Source organism: Trachurus trachurus (genome assembly GCF_905171665.1).
Source record: "Trachurus trachurus genome assembly, chromosome: 15".
NCBI classification, from domain to species: domain Eukaryota; kingdom Metazoa; phylum Chordata; class Actinopteri; order Carangiformes; family Carangidae; genus Trachurus; species Trachurus trachurus.
Window position 1 is genome coordinate 28,556,000 of NC_139906.1, and position 17,041 is coordinate 28,573,040.

Below are 17,041 nucleotides of genomic sequence, written 5' to 3' on the forward strand. Positions count from 1 at the left end.
TATAAGCATGAAAAACCCATGAAGTTGGTTATATCTTATGTTAAGTTCCATGTCTTGGTTTATTTTGTATTTTCACTTCACTGCAACCTGGGTTGCTCTGGAAAACCACGTGTTCACCTTTGTCTTCCTCTCTTCCATGTCTGCTCATCATCACAGTCCTAATCCTGATGGGTCTGACATGGTTGACTATATGTGACATTATGAACCAGTTAAACCTGCTAACTCACCTTCTTAAAGGAGAATTTCCGTTTTTTTACAATTTGGACCTTATTTCTAGCATAGAATACGATCATTTACTCAACCAGATAACTTGGTGTCATTACAAGTCGCCCTGACAAAATGAGCTCCAGCCGAGAGCCGCGTATATCCATATAATGCGAGTCTACAGGGCAGCAGAATGCAGCCTCTAAATAACACATTATCTGCCATGAAACTCGTTCATTTCACCAATATTTAGTTCTGATAGGCTAGTGCTATTCCCCTCTGAGTCTGGGCTGACCTGTTATCAACATCCAGGGTCTGTAGGTTGACCTACTGACCTCTGACCTGGATGATGTCATCTCTGACCGTGGTGCGGCACGGCTTGTTGCTACTGCTAATGCTACGGTTCGTTTCTGCGTGTTTCTGACTTGTCAGAACAAAATGAGCAGCTGGATGAAGTTCATCTTCCACAGGCTTCCTCTCCTCAACCTGGACTCACTAAAGCTCCGGCTAGTTGAGATAAAAATGGACCCGAATGCCGAAGCAGAATGATTATTATCAGAATGAGCCGGGCAGCGGTCTGAGATGACATCATCCAGGTCAGAGGTCAGTAGGTCAACCTACAGACCCCGGATGTTGATAACAGCTAACCCTGGACTAGGACCGGGAATAGCACTAGCCTATCATAAGTAAATATTGGTGAAATGAAGGAGTTTCGTGGCAGATAATGTGTTATTTAGAGGCTGCATTCTGCTGCCCTGTAGACTCACATTATACGGATATATGCGGCTCTTGGCTGGGTCTAAGAACGACTTGTAATGACACTAAAGTTATCTGGGTGATTTGATCGTATTTTATGCTAGAAATAAGGTCCAGATTGTAAAAAAATGGAAATTCCCCTTTAATCTACAGACTTGTAATTCAGGTTGCACCATTTAGAAAAAGACCACCTCCTATAATCCCCCCTGGCAGCTTTAAAGCTACATGTCAAACACGGAGACGTTTCACAGGTGAAATCAATGAAGTAACCTTAGTGGCTGTAATTGCACAGCCACTAATGAGACCTTAGTTTCCTGTGATACACTGTCCTGGACTCTGCCAAGAGCTTGAGAGAGAGGGGGGAGGGGGAGGGGGGAGGGGGGCTTTATATAAAGCTGCAAGCAAACCCAACAGTCTACATTTATCACTCAGTATAATTATACACTCTGTGTGGTTAAGCATTCTTGTTTTAGTTTCTACTGATAATATGAACTCATTAGAAAGGTTAACCTTTCACTATGCGTTTTCCATAGTTATATTGAGATCTGCTGAAACTGTCTACTCATTCTTTCGTATACTGATTTTTTATTTCAATTTAATCCAATCTAGTTTCTACATGTATTTTATTTCATTTTTTTAATCTTAACATTTTGGATTTAATGTATATCCATGCCCCTGTAAAGCACTTTGAGTTGCATGTGTCTGAATGAGGCTAAGCCAAAGATTAACTGATAATTGTTACAATTGATGATTGGTAACCTCCACGTTTACTTGTCTTATTGTGCTAAGCAACATATTTTCAAGCATGCATCTTCCACTGACTAATGCTACTTCTGCTATTATATTATATTTTACATATATATTATATTATATTATATTATACTGCTCATTATATTAAATTATACTGCTCATTTATCTAACTTCATTTCTATTTCTATTTAATGACAATATTAGTTTGTGATGAGAAACTGGGGCAGTCTGTCCAACAGCAGCTTTCCAACGTGAAGAGAGAGAAAGAGAAGTGGCTGGGTAGTAACAGAGTTCATGCGGCCGACCCCTGATTGGCCGAGGCAGGTGAATGGCAGCCGGCTGTCCACCAATCAGCTCCCAGCACGGAGAAGACACCACTACAACAGCTGTTCCTTTGTAGCCGGGGCCGAGCCAAGAGCTGAGTGAGCACTCATTCACTCTTTTCACTGGATCCCAGCTCCCTCACTGCCCTCCCCCCTACCCCCCACACCACCACCACCACCACCCAACCTCCCCCCGCCTCCCCTCCCCTCCAGAGGCTGCGCTCCGTTCGTACGCTTACTGCCACCTGTGGTGCTCTGGACGGGGACGCTCTGCTGCTCGCTATTTAAAAAGCTGCCTCTGCTGCTTTTACACACACACACACACACTGGTGGTGTGTGGGTTTATTTTGACCACTCTGCTGACACAAAAATACCAACATATCCACAAAGCCCTCCTCGCTCTTATGAATTATTGATGGATCCGTCTATATTTTGGTCTGTCAGTGAAGTGAGTGAGTAAAGCAGGGGACGTGTGTGCTACCGCCACATATGGCTCCCTGCATCGGTGGAAGAGACACGCTGCTTCCGCCATGCTGTCTTTGTTTCCCTCCTCTCTCACCGGTAAAAAGGTTTCCCCTCCATTTCCAAAACACACACACAGACTCGGGCTGCTCTGAACGGCCTCGTCCTGGTGGGAGGAAATGGAGTTAACGTACTCTTCTCAAAGGGAGAGTTCAGTTACAAAAGGGTTTCTATGACTAATGTGTCTGATATCTTTAGGATTTTTGGTATGACACATCTGTGCAGCACATCCTCATAGATAGATCCTCATACTTTTGCGATGCGTTCTGTTGTTTAAGTCTGTTTTAATCGGTGCTGCTGACACTTTACAGCAAAAAAGGCTCTGGGTTTGAACACATGGTTGTTGATGCTGCTGCTGTGTGGAGTTTGCATGTTCTCGCTGTGTCTGTGTGGGTTTTCTACAGGCGCTGAAACCCACAGCGCTGTCTGCAAACAAATGTGTGAGTGGATGTTTGTTTTTCTGTGATACGTGTCCAGGATGTGTCCCGAGGGGAACTCCAGGGGATCAGGGAGCAGACGCATTAAGAAACGTGCATTTACATAAATGCTGGTATTTATGAACACAGAATTTGGGAGTATGAATCAGTCCTTCCAGAAAAATGTAGAGTTCTTTTGTGATTGTTGTGGGCAAAAATCCTTTTAAAAGATTTCTTTATAACGTGATGGAATATGCAGAGTGTTGATGCAATTTTATGTGTTGAAATTGTGGGAACTTGGAAAAACTGCGTGAGCTGGCAAAAAATGCAATGCGATGAAAAAGAAAAAAAAAGTGATTCCCCCAACACCCTGTCCTCACTAGGCTAATACCTTAAAGGGACAACGAGGAGTTTTGGAAAGCAAAGTGTTTTCATACTACATTTACCATGAGTCTCCGCGCACACTGTGAAATTCTGCAACATGTGGACTTCACCGAACCGAGGCGGCCATGTTGCATCGCCATTTTTTTCGTTGAGTGGCAGCGTGACCGTAGGTAACCATAGAAACTCAGCGGAGCTGTGGGCTCGGCCTGTTAAAACTGTCACCACTGTGTAGTGTGAGGAAGGACGGAGGCACTGGTGTTGCATTCAGGTGCAGTCAGGCAGACGGCCGTCGGCAAACCAACCGGATGTCATTTTACTCCACGAGAGAAAGACGGTAAAACGTGGGTCAGGTGAACAATACGACATCACCATGACAACATATTGTCACACCTGTATTGTTTTGTCTCGTGCTGGCGGACCACTTGTTTACATAGAGGCTTGTTTATCCTGTTACATGCAGCGTCTGTTGTCTGTCTGACGTCTGCCCGGTTTCACGTGAATGCAACATCAAGAATACGTTCCGATATGCAACCGCACCGCTAGATGGAGGGAATTCCTACATACTGGGGCTTTAACAAGTGTGGGTAAACGTAGATTCATCCACATTAATATGATACTTTTTTATTGTCGCGGAATTTTTGGTTCTGCCGGTGGAGAAACTCCTCGTTGTCCCTTTAATGTAAAAAAAAAAAAAGAGTAATTTCTAATCACAGAAAGTGAATATTTAAAGGGGAACTATGCAAGTCCAGTTGCTTTTCCTCTGTGTTGCTAACCCTCCTCCTGGTCATGTCATGTGCATTTGTTTTCAACAAAAAAGTGATGGATAACATTACAAATCATATACACATTATGATGTCTATATTTGTGTAGTCTTATCTGTCATAAACAAGAGACTACAGGTGATGGGGCTCATTTGTGTCGTGGTGCTGCAGAGACGAGAGCTGGGACACCGGGTTGGAGGCTCTGATCTTAGAAGGTTGGTTTTCAGCCAAGAGATGAAGACAGAGAGCCCCCATTCTCCCTGGAACTAGTTACAAGTCATTGATTTAACCATCACAATTACTCTGCAGCTGTTTAATTAAAGTAAAAACGTAGCATAGTTAAGGTAAAAAATCTTGTATAGTTCCTCTGTAAGATAAGACAAACACACCTGCCACCTCTCCAGCATGTTGCTACCACTGTACCACACAGGGACGACAGACTGAGCTACTGTCCAGAAAATGTTTAAAACACAATCACCGATCAGAGCTTCTCATTAAAGATGTGTCTAGTCTGTGCCTGTCCTAAGTGTGTGTGTCCTCATCAGAACATAAAGTTGACTGGCAATGTGGAGTGGATCAGATTGTGTTTGCAGGTTTACCGATGTTGACCAAAACTGCACACAGCTGACATGTTGTTGTGTTGTGGTGGCCTGCTATGCACCAGTGCAGTGAACAAAGTGGGAGAAGGGAACACACTACACTACACAGCACAGAGAGCTTCTCTCAGCTACACACACCACAGGAGTGACCACAGGTTTTAAGGTGATCAGCCAGCTTCTATGCTACACTTTGCGTCATCTTTACTGTTGTGATGAAGCATGTACACATGCATTGTCCAGTTTCAGTCAGATTAAGGCGAATACCTACAGAGGAAAAACAGTTTCTGGTCCCATTAACTGGGTGTTTTAGTCAGATCTGGAGAAGTCCGGCCTTAGCTAGACTAACGCATTTACATGCACTTTATTCATCTAGTTATAGTAGGATTAAGGCCATAATTCCTTTTTTTCCAACTGTCATGTAAACGTACTGAGTGACCAGATGCTACAGATCCATTTGACCCGTCTGCACAGCAGCCAGCTGGAGGCAAAACACACTCCGTTTAAATTGTTCTCATTTAAACGGAGTGTGTTTTTGTTTGAAAAAAAAAAAAAGCTACTTACACACAAATTTTGGTGTATATATATATATATATATATATATACAATTTTTGTAATCTTTACTGCCATTTACCATGTGTTTCAGCTGATCTCACAGCAGCAGTACACCTGCCCATACCACACTCAGTGTTTCTGCAGCTGCTGGGCAGATGGTCAACAGGCTCTGCACACTGTCCCTCAACATGTAGATATGCTCCTTGACTAGTCACTATACAAACTCACTACACCACTTTAAAGGGATAGTAGCATTTTTTTAAAAGTGGGGTTGTATGATCTACAAATAGCCCCTAAGTACTTTAATTGCAGTAGAAGACTCTCTGCACTCCTCCCGTTAGCAACGCCAGCCCATAGCCCTGCCCAGAGATTTACAACATACAGTGTTGTGAACAGACCCAAAGAAACGGCCTATTTTCGCGGCCTAAAAGAGGTTTTACCTGAGAAAAAAAAATACACAGTTCCATTGTTCACTATAATATAATTTTTTCCAGTCCTTCAAAGTGCAGGAAAAACACTGTTTTTATTTGGACCTAACCAACTCACGTATCCCTCCGCCCAGGTTTAGTGCCCGCTGATCAGCAGTGGTTAGGTCCAAATAAAAACTGCGTTTTTCCTGCACTTTGAGGGGCAGAAAAAAATTATATAATAGCGAACAATGGAACTGTGTATATTTTTCAGGTAAAACCTCTTTTAGGCCGTGAAAATAGGCCGTTTCTTTGGGTCTGTTCACAACACTGTATGTTGTAAATCTCTGGGCAGGGCTATGGGCTGGCATTGCTAACGGGAGGAGTGCAGAGAGTCTTCTACTGCAATTAAAGTACTTATTTGTAGATCATACAACCCCACTTTTAAAAAAAAATGCTACTATCCCTTTAACTCATGAACCATCATCAAAAAAAGAAAAGAAAAGGAAAATGTTATGATAACTCTGGGGAAGTCAACTGTGGAATCACCTTAAGCATTTGCATTTAAAAACCAAATCAATGCATGTAATGTGACGGTTGCCATCGGTAGTGACAAACCTGCAAAGAGTTGAGAAGTGAGTCAGGTCTGGCTGTATCTGTAGCATCAGACCAGCCAAAAAAAAACAACATATTTGATAACCTTATAAATACAATTTCTCAGCATTCCCATTTCATAGTGTGATATACAATGGGAAACTAATTAATTAATTCAGAAATATCAATGCACATCTCTGACATGATATATCTGATATTAAAGGGATAGTTCACCCAAAATTGAAATTTCATTATCTACTCACCCTCATGTCAACTAAGGGCTGGGTGAAGTTTCAGAGTCCTCCGTGGCTTCTCTGAGTTACAGGGGGTCTCGGCGTAGCAGTGCATGTCCATATAACGGTTGCAAATGGATACCACTTTTCTTCGTAACAAAAAGACACACCAAAAAACATCCAAATACCTCCATGCTGCTCGTATGTAATGTCCGTCTTGTATTGAAGCCCCGAAATACGAAATTGTCCCGAAAAAAATTAAATACCTCTATATTTCAAGCTTGTTTTGTAGCGGAAGCTTCTCGAAGCTCCTCTTCCCGGTTCGTCAAATTTGGACAAACCGGGAAGAGGACAGACCCTGGTTCGTCCAAATTTGACAAACTGGGAAGAGGAGCTTCTGCTACAAACAAGCTTGAAATATAGACTTATTAAATTTTTTCCGGGACAATTTCGCATTTCGGGGCTTCAATACAAGACGGACATTACTTACGAGCAGCATGGAGGTATTTGGATGTTTTTTGGTGTGTCTTTTTGTTACGAAGACAGTTGGTATCCATTTGCAACCGTTATATGGACATGCACTGCTACGCCGAGACCCCCTGTAACTCACAGAAGCCACGGAGGACTCTGAAACTTCTCCCAGCCCTTAGTCCACATGAGGGTGAATAGATAATGAGTGAAATTTCAATTTTGGGTGAACTATCCCTTTAAAGGGGAACTATGCAAGTCCTGTCTCTTGTCCTCCGTTTTGCTAACCCTCCTCCTGGCCATGTGCATTTGACCCAAGTGTCCTGAAGCTGTGACATGAAAAAGTTGTTTGTAAAAAATGAATTAGATCTGTGTTTTTAGACTTGTTGTAGCAGAGGCTCCCAGTGGCTCTGTTGATGTTTGCGCGCATGCGCGAGGTTTGCTGTGAGATGTTCATTCATTGTTGTTAGAGTGCCTATTATTAAACCATGGATAACATCTCGCAGTGAATCTCCCACATGTGCACAAACATCAACAGAGCCAGTAAGGACCAGCAGTATGGAGGTGTCTGGATGTTTCATAGTGTGTGTTTTGGACGATTCAAAAGTGAGCACTATTCACTACTTTTATGAAAATCCGTTGCCAGCCGAACCCCCCCCCCCAGAACTCCAAAAGTGTTTTGAAGACTACGAAAGTTCTTTCAACCCTTCATTGGCATGACGGTGAGTAGAAAATTGGTGAATTATTGATTTTGGGTGAAGTATCCCTTTAAGGTAAAACTGCAGCATAGTTGAGGTAGAAATCCTGTATAGTTCCTCTTTAAGTTGAGTCTAGAAGTTAAAGGTATCGGGTGTAATCAAGTCAGCAAAGTTACATCAGCCGCCTTGTGACCTTTTCAACTGGTTAAGTTACATGGTGTACATACACTACTGTCATGTTACTGTATCATTGAGGTGTGTTGATTGTGATACTACATAACTTTAGCTGATACTTGCACAACTTCAGTGGTGTTAACACTATAGACCAGGGGTCATCAACTATATTTGTTGAAGGGCCAGAATCTTTCTCAACAGACACCTTGGGGGACGGACATTCAAATAGGCCGAGATTGAAATGAAATTCACCTTTTTTCCTAATAATTTATTTGTTTATATTCTATTTTACCTGTAAGCTCATAATTGTCATTGATACATATCTTTGATGTTTGGTATGATATAAAATGTAAAAATGACAGCTGGACTTTCAGATACTCCCACAAGCTGGAGCTTTACACTGCTGACTTGCCCTGTGATTTTCAGCCTAAATATGAAAGGAGGCTGACAATCGGTTCTGATGATACAAGTCAGTAGTCCTGAGTAGTCAGTACTGTTTCTCTTCTATAATACACATTCTACATCTCGGAGGCGACGTTTTTACACACACAGGCAGAGCTCAGTGGGAAACAGTAGGCGGGACACAACACCGGAGGGAGAGGCAGGTCCGCGCAGCTGTGCGCCACGGACGTGCACAAAAAAACAACCGAGTGGCATCAAACACGCGCTGCTACCGCATCGTTTTTGGGCGTGCATGACACGCATCTATGCTGAATGGGTTTGAGTGCGCAAAAGACGCTACATCTGAACGGTGCACACCCGGTTTAACCAAGGCGGCGGCCAAAACCACCCAGGCAGCTGGCCTCTGCAGACAGGCAGGGAAACCCTGCAGTCCAGCAGCTCCCTAAACTTTCATGCATGGTGCTTTGGGTACCGCGGCTTTTCCTTATCCCAGCGCATTGACTTACAGGAGCACACAAACAGAGACCGAGAAATATAATAAAATAGCTACTTGTAAACTATTAGAACTCAGTCGCTGGCCGGAATGGCCATAGACTGTATATAAACGAGTTTAACACTGACATTTCTGCTAACTGCTACCTTCACATGCGCTAGCTTCGTATTAACATAACAGTGTTTCCAGTGTGGGCATGTCTCTTCCCAGTTAATCAGTTTGGTCAAGAGAAAATTAATCTGACTGTGTGTGATGGATGTGAGTGGGAAACTGTATGCCAACACCTTAGCCATCATCACAACACCCTTCCCCTCCGCCAGCTATTCATGGAATCAGCACAGGCCTCTTCATGAACACCTGCCATTACTACGTCTTCTCATTATCTTTATTCCACCCACTATGTTATCCAATGTAATGACTTGGGCCAAACTCACCAATGCCAATAATAAATGATACTTAATATTCTGCACATCTGAATGAAAGTTGTACTTGACTTCTCAGGTAAATCCTCCAGATGGTGGGAGGACTGTGATGCCCTGGAACAGTCATTTCCCTCTTTATTACTGCAGCCTGTGTAGGATAAGGACACAGCTCTCCCTCCTCCCACAGCACAACACCAACTGTACATGGGAACTAACACACACACACACACACTCACACACACACACACCACCAAAGTATACTCATTCCCTTGCCCTGAGCGACTGAGTTTTTCGTTCTTGCGCCGCTGAGTGTTTCCATGTTCTAAAATCGACAAAATGTACCCGAGTGGCCATCTCCGACTCAAAACAAATTTAAAAGTGCACAGAGGACTAGACAGTGACTGACTGGTAAAGTCCTTGGTGTGCACGGAGAGATTTTCCTCAATGTTTAGTCAGTGGGACAGTTTTAAATATTGCAGGAAGGCTAAAACGCAAAGCTGTGCCATGAGGAGCTGCAGGCGACAGCTGGGGTAAACCTCAAGCCTTTGCCCTGTCAGCTACTACCCACTTCAGAAAGGAGACGCGCCGCACATGACACGGGTTTACAAGCAACACGTCAGAAAGTGTCGTCATTCAACTGCCCCACCTCTACACTTTTTTTCCTGCTCTCATTGCCTTCCCTACCAGTGGATGGTTTGGATTTTTCTGCCCCTTTCCCCACTGTCCTCCTGGAATTCCACTTCCCTCAATTTGAACCACCTTTGATGAAATTTCAAACAACGTATTATTACAAATAGTTTCAGTTTTTTCGAATTTTGTGTGATTTGATGTGTGGGAGACAAAGCACAGACAGGTGAGAAGACCTTTGCTGCAAATCATCACTCAAGGTGATGGTCCTTTAAAGGGATAGTTCAACATTTTGGCAAATTGACCCATTGCCATAATTCCTATAGTTTTAGGAGTAGGTTCGTTACCTTTAATTGGATTTGAACTTGTCAACAAGAGCGCTTTGGAGTTGTTGGATTGTGTATTTGATGAGTTTGATGAGGGAAACCAAGAAATTCCATTAGCCTCAGTAGCATAGCTCTGAGTAGCTGGCGGCTCTGCTCCACCGTTCTAAAAATAGCTTGCACCTACAATTAAAGGTAACAAACCTACTCCTAAAACTACAGGGATTATAGCAATAGCAATTTTCCAAAATGTTGAACTATCCCTTTAAACTAAAGAGGAACCTCCAGGATAAAGCTTCATGTGAAGAGGAGACTTGTTGACAGAGATATGCTGTACTTCTGGTGCGTCATGATTTCAGATGTCAATAAACTTGTCACTATTCTTATCATCAGCTTCTAGCAGGCTACAGAAAGGGAGCGGGCGTACAGGAAGTTGCTCCTTTCAGGTTCATCTCCTCTGTTTCTCTACATGCCTGCTCTCTCTCCATCCTCATCTTTGTTCACTTTCTCCCTTTTTATCAGTGAGTAAATGTTGTTTGTGGCAGCAGCAACAACACGCCTGACAGCCTGTAGATAACCCTGGTCTGTGAGGGCCGGCTGAAGGGCCCCGACTCATTTGGACACACGTCCCACCACCCCAACGCAGGTTTGACGGACATTATTATCCTCTAAGTGTGAACGGGCTAAGAGAAATCCCTTTAAAAAGTACAAGCTCGGTGACAGCAGGGGGTCTGATCCCAGTTAGTTATATAAGACATGCAGCAGGTCTTAGTCATCTGGTGAGACTTGAGGGGATGGACTGCGGCTACATCTACACTGCTATGTTAAAGACATCTCTTTTCCAACTTTCCTCCATCCAAACAACTCAAAAACTTAAACTGTTGGTCTTTGCTGTGATGGTGTGGAGTGTGGACTGAGATTTCTGATACAGAGCTAAAATGCTCAACTATATTGGAGATTGTTTTTTGTTTTAAAACTGTAAATGTCCAAAGGCCCTTACACACCTAACCGGGGGACGTATTTTTTGTGCGGGTAATTCGCAAATCGCTATTTTTTTTTCAAACTCTGGTTTTGATCATGAGTACTTTCACACAGACAGTGAATGTAACGCAGGGGAAGGCTGACATCGGATTTTCTTTCAGAGCGCTGGTCAGTTTTTTCTGAGCTTTCGTCCACTCATCAACCAGTCATGTTGCATGGAACGGAGGTACGTCACAGCCCTACACAACACCATGACAACAATGGGGGACCTATTAATCACCTGTGTCTCTCACCACCCTGTGTTGTTTGACAAGGGAAACAAACAATACAAAGAAAAAACTAAATAAAGGACAACGTGTGGCAAAGCATTGCCGAACAGCTCGGCTGTCAGGATAGTGAGTTGTTTCTTAGCAGTAGGTTTGTTACCTTTAATTGACGGTGCAAGCTATTTTTAGAACGGCGGAGCAGAGCCACGAGCTGCTCAGAGCTACGCTACGGAGGCTCATGGAATTTCTTGAGCCGTTTTCCCACTAAAATTAGCGGGTCGACGCGGGTTTTTTAAACGCGGGTCGACCCGCTAACAATCGGCATTTGGCCCCTTTCCCATTGACCAAAATGAGCCGAGTCTGACCCCCCGCTGAGGGATCAGACAGAGCATAAACCAGTCGCCCCGCTCTCATCCGCGGTGCAAGAGACACACAGTCATGCCACAGCCGCCCGCCGCGGAGTGTCCGTCCGCCGAGGCAGACTCTCTGGCTGGCTGACCTGGAGCACCAGGACCGCGGAGGACAGAGAGTCTGCTGCGGCCGGATGACGGACGTCCGCGGCACAACACAACACATCAGTTAAACAGACTGTCGCTTCTTTTCTTTTCTTTTTTTCTATCGTTTTTGGTCAGTGTTCTCTGATGTTTTGATCCCAGTCTCGGATGAGAGCAGAGCGGAGCAGAGCTTTGTTTTGGTACGTGACATGAGACGCGACCGGCGCGATGACGTAGCGTCACGTAACGTTCAGTGTCATCACGTAAATTAGCGGGTTGACGCGGGTCCGGCGTTCCCACTGCAAGCCGAGCCGAGCCGATTAAAGGCGATTTTAACCCGCGTCGCTTGCCGAGTCGTTTGACCCGCGTTGACGCGGGTCAACGCGGCTCGGTGCGCCTTTCCCACTGCCACCAAAAGCCGATTGTTAGCGGGTTTAAACGGGTTTTTTGGCCAGTGGGAAAGGGGTATTGGTTTCCCTCATCAAACACACAATCCAACAACTCCACAACGCTCTGGTGGACAAGTTGTGACCTGCACATTCACCACGCTATGAGATAATAACAGAACGTTATGAGATGGAGTTGTTTTCGAGGCAACTGCAGAGACTGCTTGATGAAAAACTGCCCCCGACAGGAACGTGCAGCGGTTTTGCATGAATTTACTCTGAAAACAACTCTAATGTTCCGTTATTATCTCCTAGAGTGAATGTGCAGGTCACAACTTGTCCACCAGAGCGTTGTGGAGTTGTTGGATTGTGTAGGCTATTTGATGAGTTTGATGAGGGAAACCAGGAAATCCCATTAGCCTCCGTAGCGTAGCTCTGAGCAGCTCGCGGCTCTGCTCCACCGTTCTAAAAATAGCTTGCACCAACAATTAAAGGTAACAAACCTACTGCTAAAATTATAGGGATTATGGCAATGGGCCAATTTGCCAAAATCTTCAACTATCCCTTTAAGTTATCAAGTGAGACTGATAGTGACATGCATTGTGTATATCCAGAAGAAGTGAAGAACTGTGAACATTAAAGTTGGGCAACAGTACGATATATTGTGACACTATAAGCAAGAATATATAGCGATTTTTTTTCCATGTTTGACTGTGCTAAGTTAGCTAACATCTGAGCATGCGATGAGCCACAGACCTGAGTCAATGGATGAATGACTGCTACCAACCAGCAGTCAGAGTTTTAAATGCAACACAAAAATGAACCAACGCCGTGAATGTTTGCATGTTAAATTGTTAATCGATACAGTGCTTTTGGATATCGATACAGTATTGTAAAACGAAATAGCATAATATTTCCGTATCGATATGTTCTTACATCCCTGATGTGTGGACTTTAGTACCTGCAGAGGGAATTCACTAATGTGATTGTAGCAGTCAACCTTTATTTGGCACTTCAGTTGTGCAAAACAAAAAATTCTGGGGCTGATGATGGGCCAATGAATTATCTAGTTAATTAATCTGTTGTTCAGTCAGGTGTATTTTTTGTCTCATCGACTGTTCAAAATCCAAAAGTATTCAGTTTGCAAAGATGTAGAGCAGACAAAAAGTAGGAGTTGGTTTTTTTGTAAATATGCAGATTTGCCTTGAATGAATGAATGAATGAATGAATGAATGAATGAATGAATGAATGAATGAATGACCCTTTGTTACATGTTTTGTCATAAGATGCCTGCTGTGACATCACTGCAGTGTCATTTCCTCCAAAAAACTCAAGACCCCACTTCAAGATCATTAACACTACGTGGTGTGATTGGCCTGTTTAAGGAAATGATTGTTTCTAATGTCATGTTTTCATTCTCCATAAGAGGCAGAACAGCTCTGTCTTAGCTGTTGTTGGACTACTGGTGTGTTCTCTGTTGAACAATAGCTTTCATTACACTTTTACACTTCACCATACGGGCGAGTGCGGGCTGACATAAAGTGCGAGAGAAAAGTTAATAGAACAAATTATATTTAGCTGCTAGTATCTTTCACTAAGGCTCTGCTTCATGGTGGGTTTTAGTAAACAAGAACATGGAGGAGTCTCTGGAGAATAGAGAGGAGCATAACACACACACACACACACAGACTGAAGGGAAACACATCCACCTGTAGCCTGTGTGACTTCTACATTGCCGGTATCCACACATCCATTAAATTACAAGACATTCGCAGCAGCAGCACTCTATCAAAAAGGTTGTGACTGGGGCAGCAGTTTGTTGTGACTAACTTGCAAAAAGTAATCTGTGTCTTCAGTGACTAATATATGCAAGTCCTGCTTTGGAACACATGCACAGTGCTGAAGAGACCCGACCCGGCTCAGTGGACCAGATGGACTGGAGGACATGTTCACTGATAGTAGCTATACAGCCACAACCTTCCTCACTAACTAACAAAGATGTTTCTTTACCCAACTTGTGTCTCTTATAATAACACAGAATGGGTTTCCCAGCAACAGGTAAAACTACTATTGTCCTTAACTAACTCCAGCAGAGCCTTTTCACATTCACTATGAAGATTAATGGAGATGTCAAAGTGTTCAGAATGAGTTATGTGTACGTGTGTGTGTGTGTGTGTGTGTGTGTGTGTGTGTGTGTGTGTGTGTGTGTGTGTGTGTGTGTGTGTGTGTGTGTGTGTGTGTGTGTGTGTGTGTGTGTGAGTTCATGTGTCCTTCTCCAACCTTTAATCTTGACAGTAGGGGAGTTGGGTCCGGCGGACTGCTTCCTCCATCCCCTCCAGTTCTGGCAGAGGCTCTCGGCCTCTGAGATGAAGGAGCACAGAGAGTCTTCCTCGAACCGGTCCGAGTCTTCGAAAGAGAACCTCTCCCCGTCCTCCCACTCGGCGAACATCAGTTCCATTACATCCACTTTTTAACTCGCCTCAGAGCCCAGAGGACTGCGACGTGAGGCCACGGCCTTTCCACAACAACACAACAACAAAAAGTCTTTCAAAAAAAAAAAAAAAAAAAGCAAGTGGAGACCGGGTGAAGAGTGTGTCCAGTCCACCACTCGGGGAGAATCAAGAGTCTCAAGACTGGGGGAGGGGAGGCAACGAGCAACCAAAACACAGCTGAGAGGCTTACCGCTGGGCCCTCACACACTGCTACATAATACACACTCTGACGAGGCGATGGGCTGAAGGAAGGGTTTTCACAACCACCAAGTGTCCCCACGTAACTTCCCCCTTGGTTTTAGGTGCGGTTGTTAAATATTCAATCAACTTGGGATCGATTTAACAACTCAGTCCACGCTGCGGGGCCGAGTTGTGGCTCCCTACCAACGTGAACGTGAAGGGTCCTCTCTCCTCTCCTGTGTTTGACCGCACTGCCGAGCCCGACTCACCGGGATCAGCTCGGTTTACTGCCAAACACACCGAGGGGGAGCAGCGTGGAAAAACCTGAAATGTCCCTCTGAGTGAGGGCGAACACGGCACGACGCTGAAGTGGGAGGAGAGGAGAGGAGGGGGGCGATGCGATTAGATCTTTAAGTCATGAAGTTGTTTTCCTTCATCCCGACGTCCTCCTCTTTTCAGCCAATCAGCTGGACTGCGCTGGATATTAAGATTATCTATTGTTGCATTACACCAGTCCCAGTTACAGTGTTTAATCTCCCTCGGCAGCTGAATGTTTTTTGAGGTTAAAAACCCACGTAGCGTTGACGCCGCTGCCAATTTTGTCCTCTTTGTTCTACATTTACCGAGCTGCTTGTAATGTTATTATGCTGGGCAGCTAATGCAAATAACATGTACCCGACGTTAGCCGAGCGGCTAATTGTGCTAATAACAGCATACTGCGCTACCACACGCAGCTGTCATCCGCCGAAGACGACTATATTGAGGTTGAATTTGGTTTCCAAACCCGAAGCCAGGGGTTGTTTAGCTCGGTTTAGCTCGGCTTCAGTCCGGTCCCACTGCCTGACATTAGCTACATGTGCTAGCAGCGGAGAGCTAACCTCAGTCGGCTAACTTCAGCTAGCTTGAGGAGCTGTTTGTTTACATTTACCGCTGACGCCAAACACCGGCGGACTGCGCGCTCATTTAAATCGCATACCTCCCGGACTTTTGCATTTACACATGTCACAGACGGTGGATATGTCGATATTAATCCTCGCAGTGTTTTCCGCTCTTTGTATCGGGAGTCTTGTCTCTGCCGTTAAAAGCTCGTTTATTCCTCCGTCGGCTCCAGAGCAACAACCTCCGACCGGTCCTCCAGGTGTGTCCCTCTCCGGCTGACACCGGCTGTCCTGCCGTCTTTACTCTCGTCTCTTGCCTCCGACTGACACCGGGATCCCCCAGATGATACCCCCGTCACCCGCTTCGCCCAAGCTCTATCGGAGTGTATCAGTCTGCCGGGGGAAGATGGCTCACCTCTCTCTCGACTCCTCCTCCATCAGCTGATCACCGCTTCCGGCTGCCAGCTCCGCACAGGCAGCGGCTCCGGTGTTGTTCAGCTCGGATGAAGAGCTCAGGAACACCGGAGAGGAGAGGAGAGGAGAGGTGAGGTGCCGGAGAACCGGACACGCCGGGACACACGGTCCTGTTTTAGACCTGATGGTGATCTGTTATTGCCTTATTCGAGTGTGTCTCTGCAACTCTACGACCACTTTGTTTTGACCCTCCAAAAATGAATAAAATAACCTCTGTGAATTGACTGAACGGAAATGTGTAGCCAGCCTATATCTTCCTGTAAGTGACATATGGCAACATCTTCCTTGACATAGGGCCAAATGTAAAAACTTATTTGGCCCTGTGCTATATCAAGGTGTTGCCATATATCTCTATTATACGGATATGTAGGCTATTGTGATAATAGCCTACATAAACATCCACATATGAAGATACAATTTGGCATGGTATGGAATTACATTAGGCCTACAATATTTAACACTATGTGCTTGTTTTACTAAATGCAAATTCATTTGAGCCACATATAAACAATACATATTTTTCTTGTCAGTTTTAAACAGGTTTATCTTTCATGTTTACCTTTATTTACCCAATTTATATGATTGAAATGTTAATTAATATATACCTATACCTACCTACCTAATATATACCTGTTGCTGGGCTTGGGTATGGATAGATGAGCACTTGACACATAAAGGTACATAATCTATATGTACCTGTAAATCAAATAGGCTACATACATTTTTATTAAAAACAAATCTCCTAAAAATCTGTATGACACATATATACTGTAGGCTATATA

General features: G+C 44.3%; 1 protein-coding gene across 2 annotated transcripts in view; it reads right to left on the reverse strand.

Moving 5' to 3' along the window:
- Positions 1-16,171, reverse strand: part of zswim8 (zinc finger, SWIM-type containing 8) — a 54,657-nt gene extending 38,486 nt beyond the window's left edge. For both annotated transcript variants that reach the window (XM_083987957.1, XM_083987956.1), the window contains exon 1: positions 14,516-16,171. In XM_083987957.1, coding sequence (XP_083844083.1) covers positions 14,516-14,693 — 178 coding nt within the window. In that variant the 5' untranslated portion in view covers positions 14,694-16,171. The remainder of the gene's footprint in view (positions 1-14,515) is intronic.
- Positions 16,172-17,041: the final 870 nt, after the last annotated feature.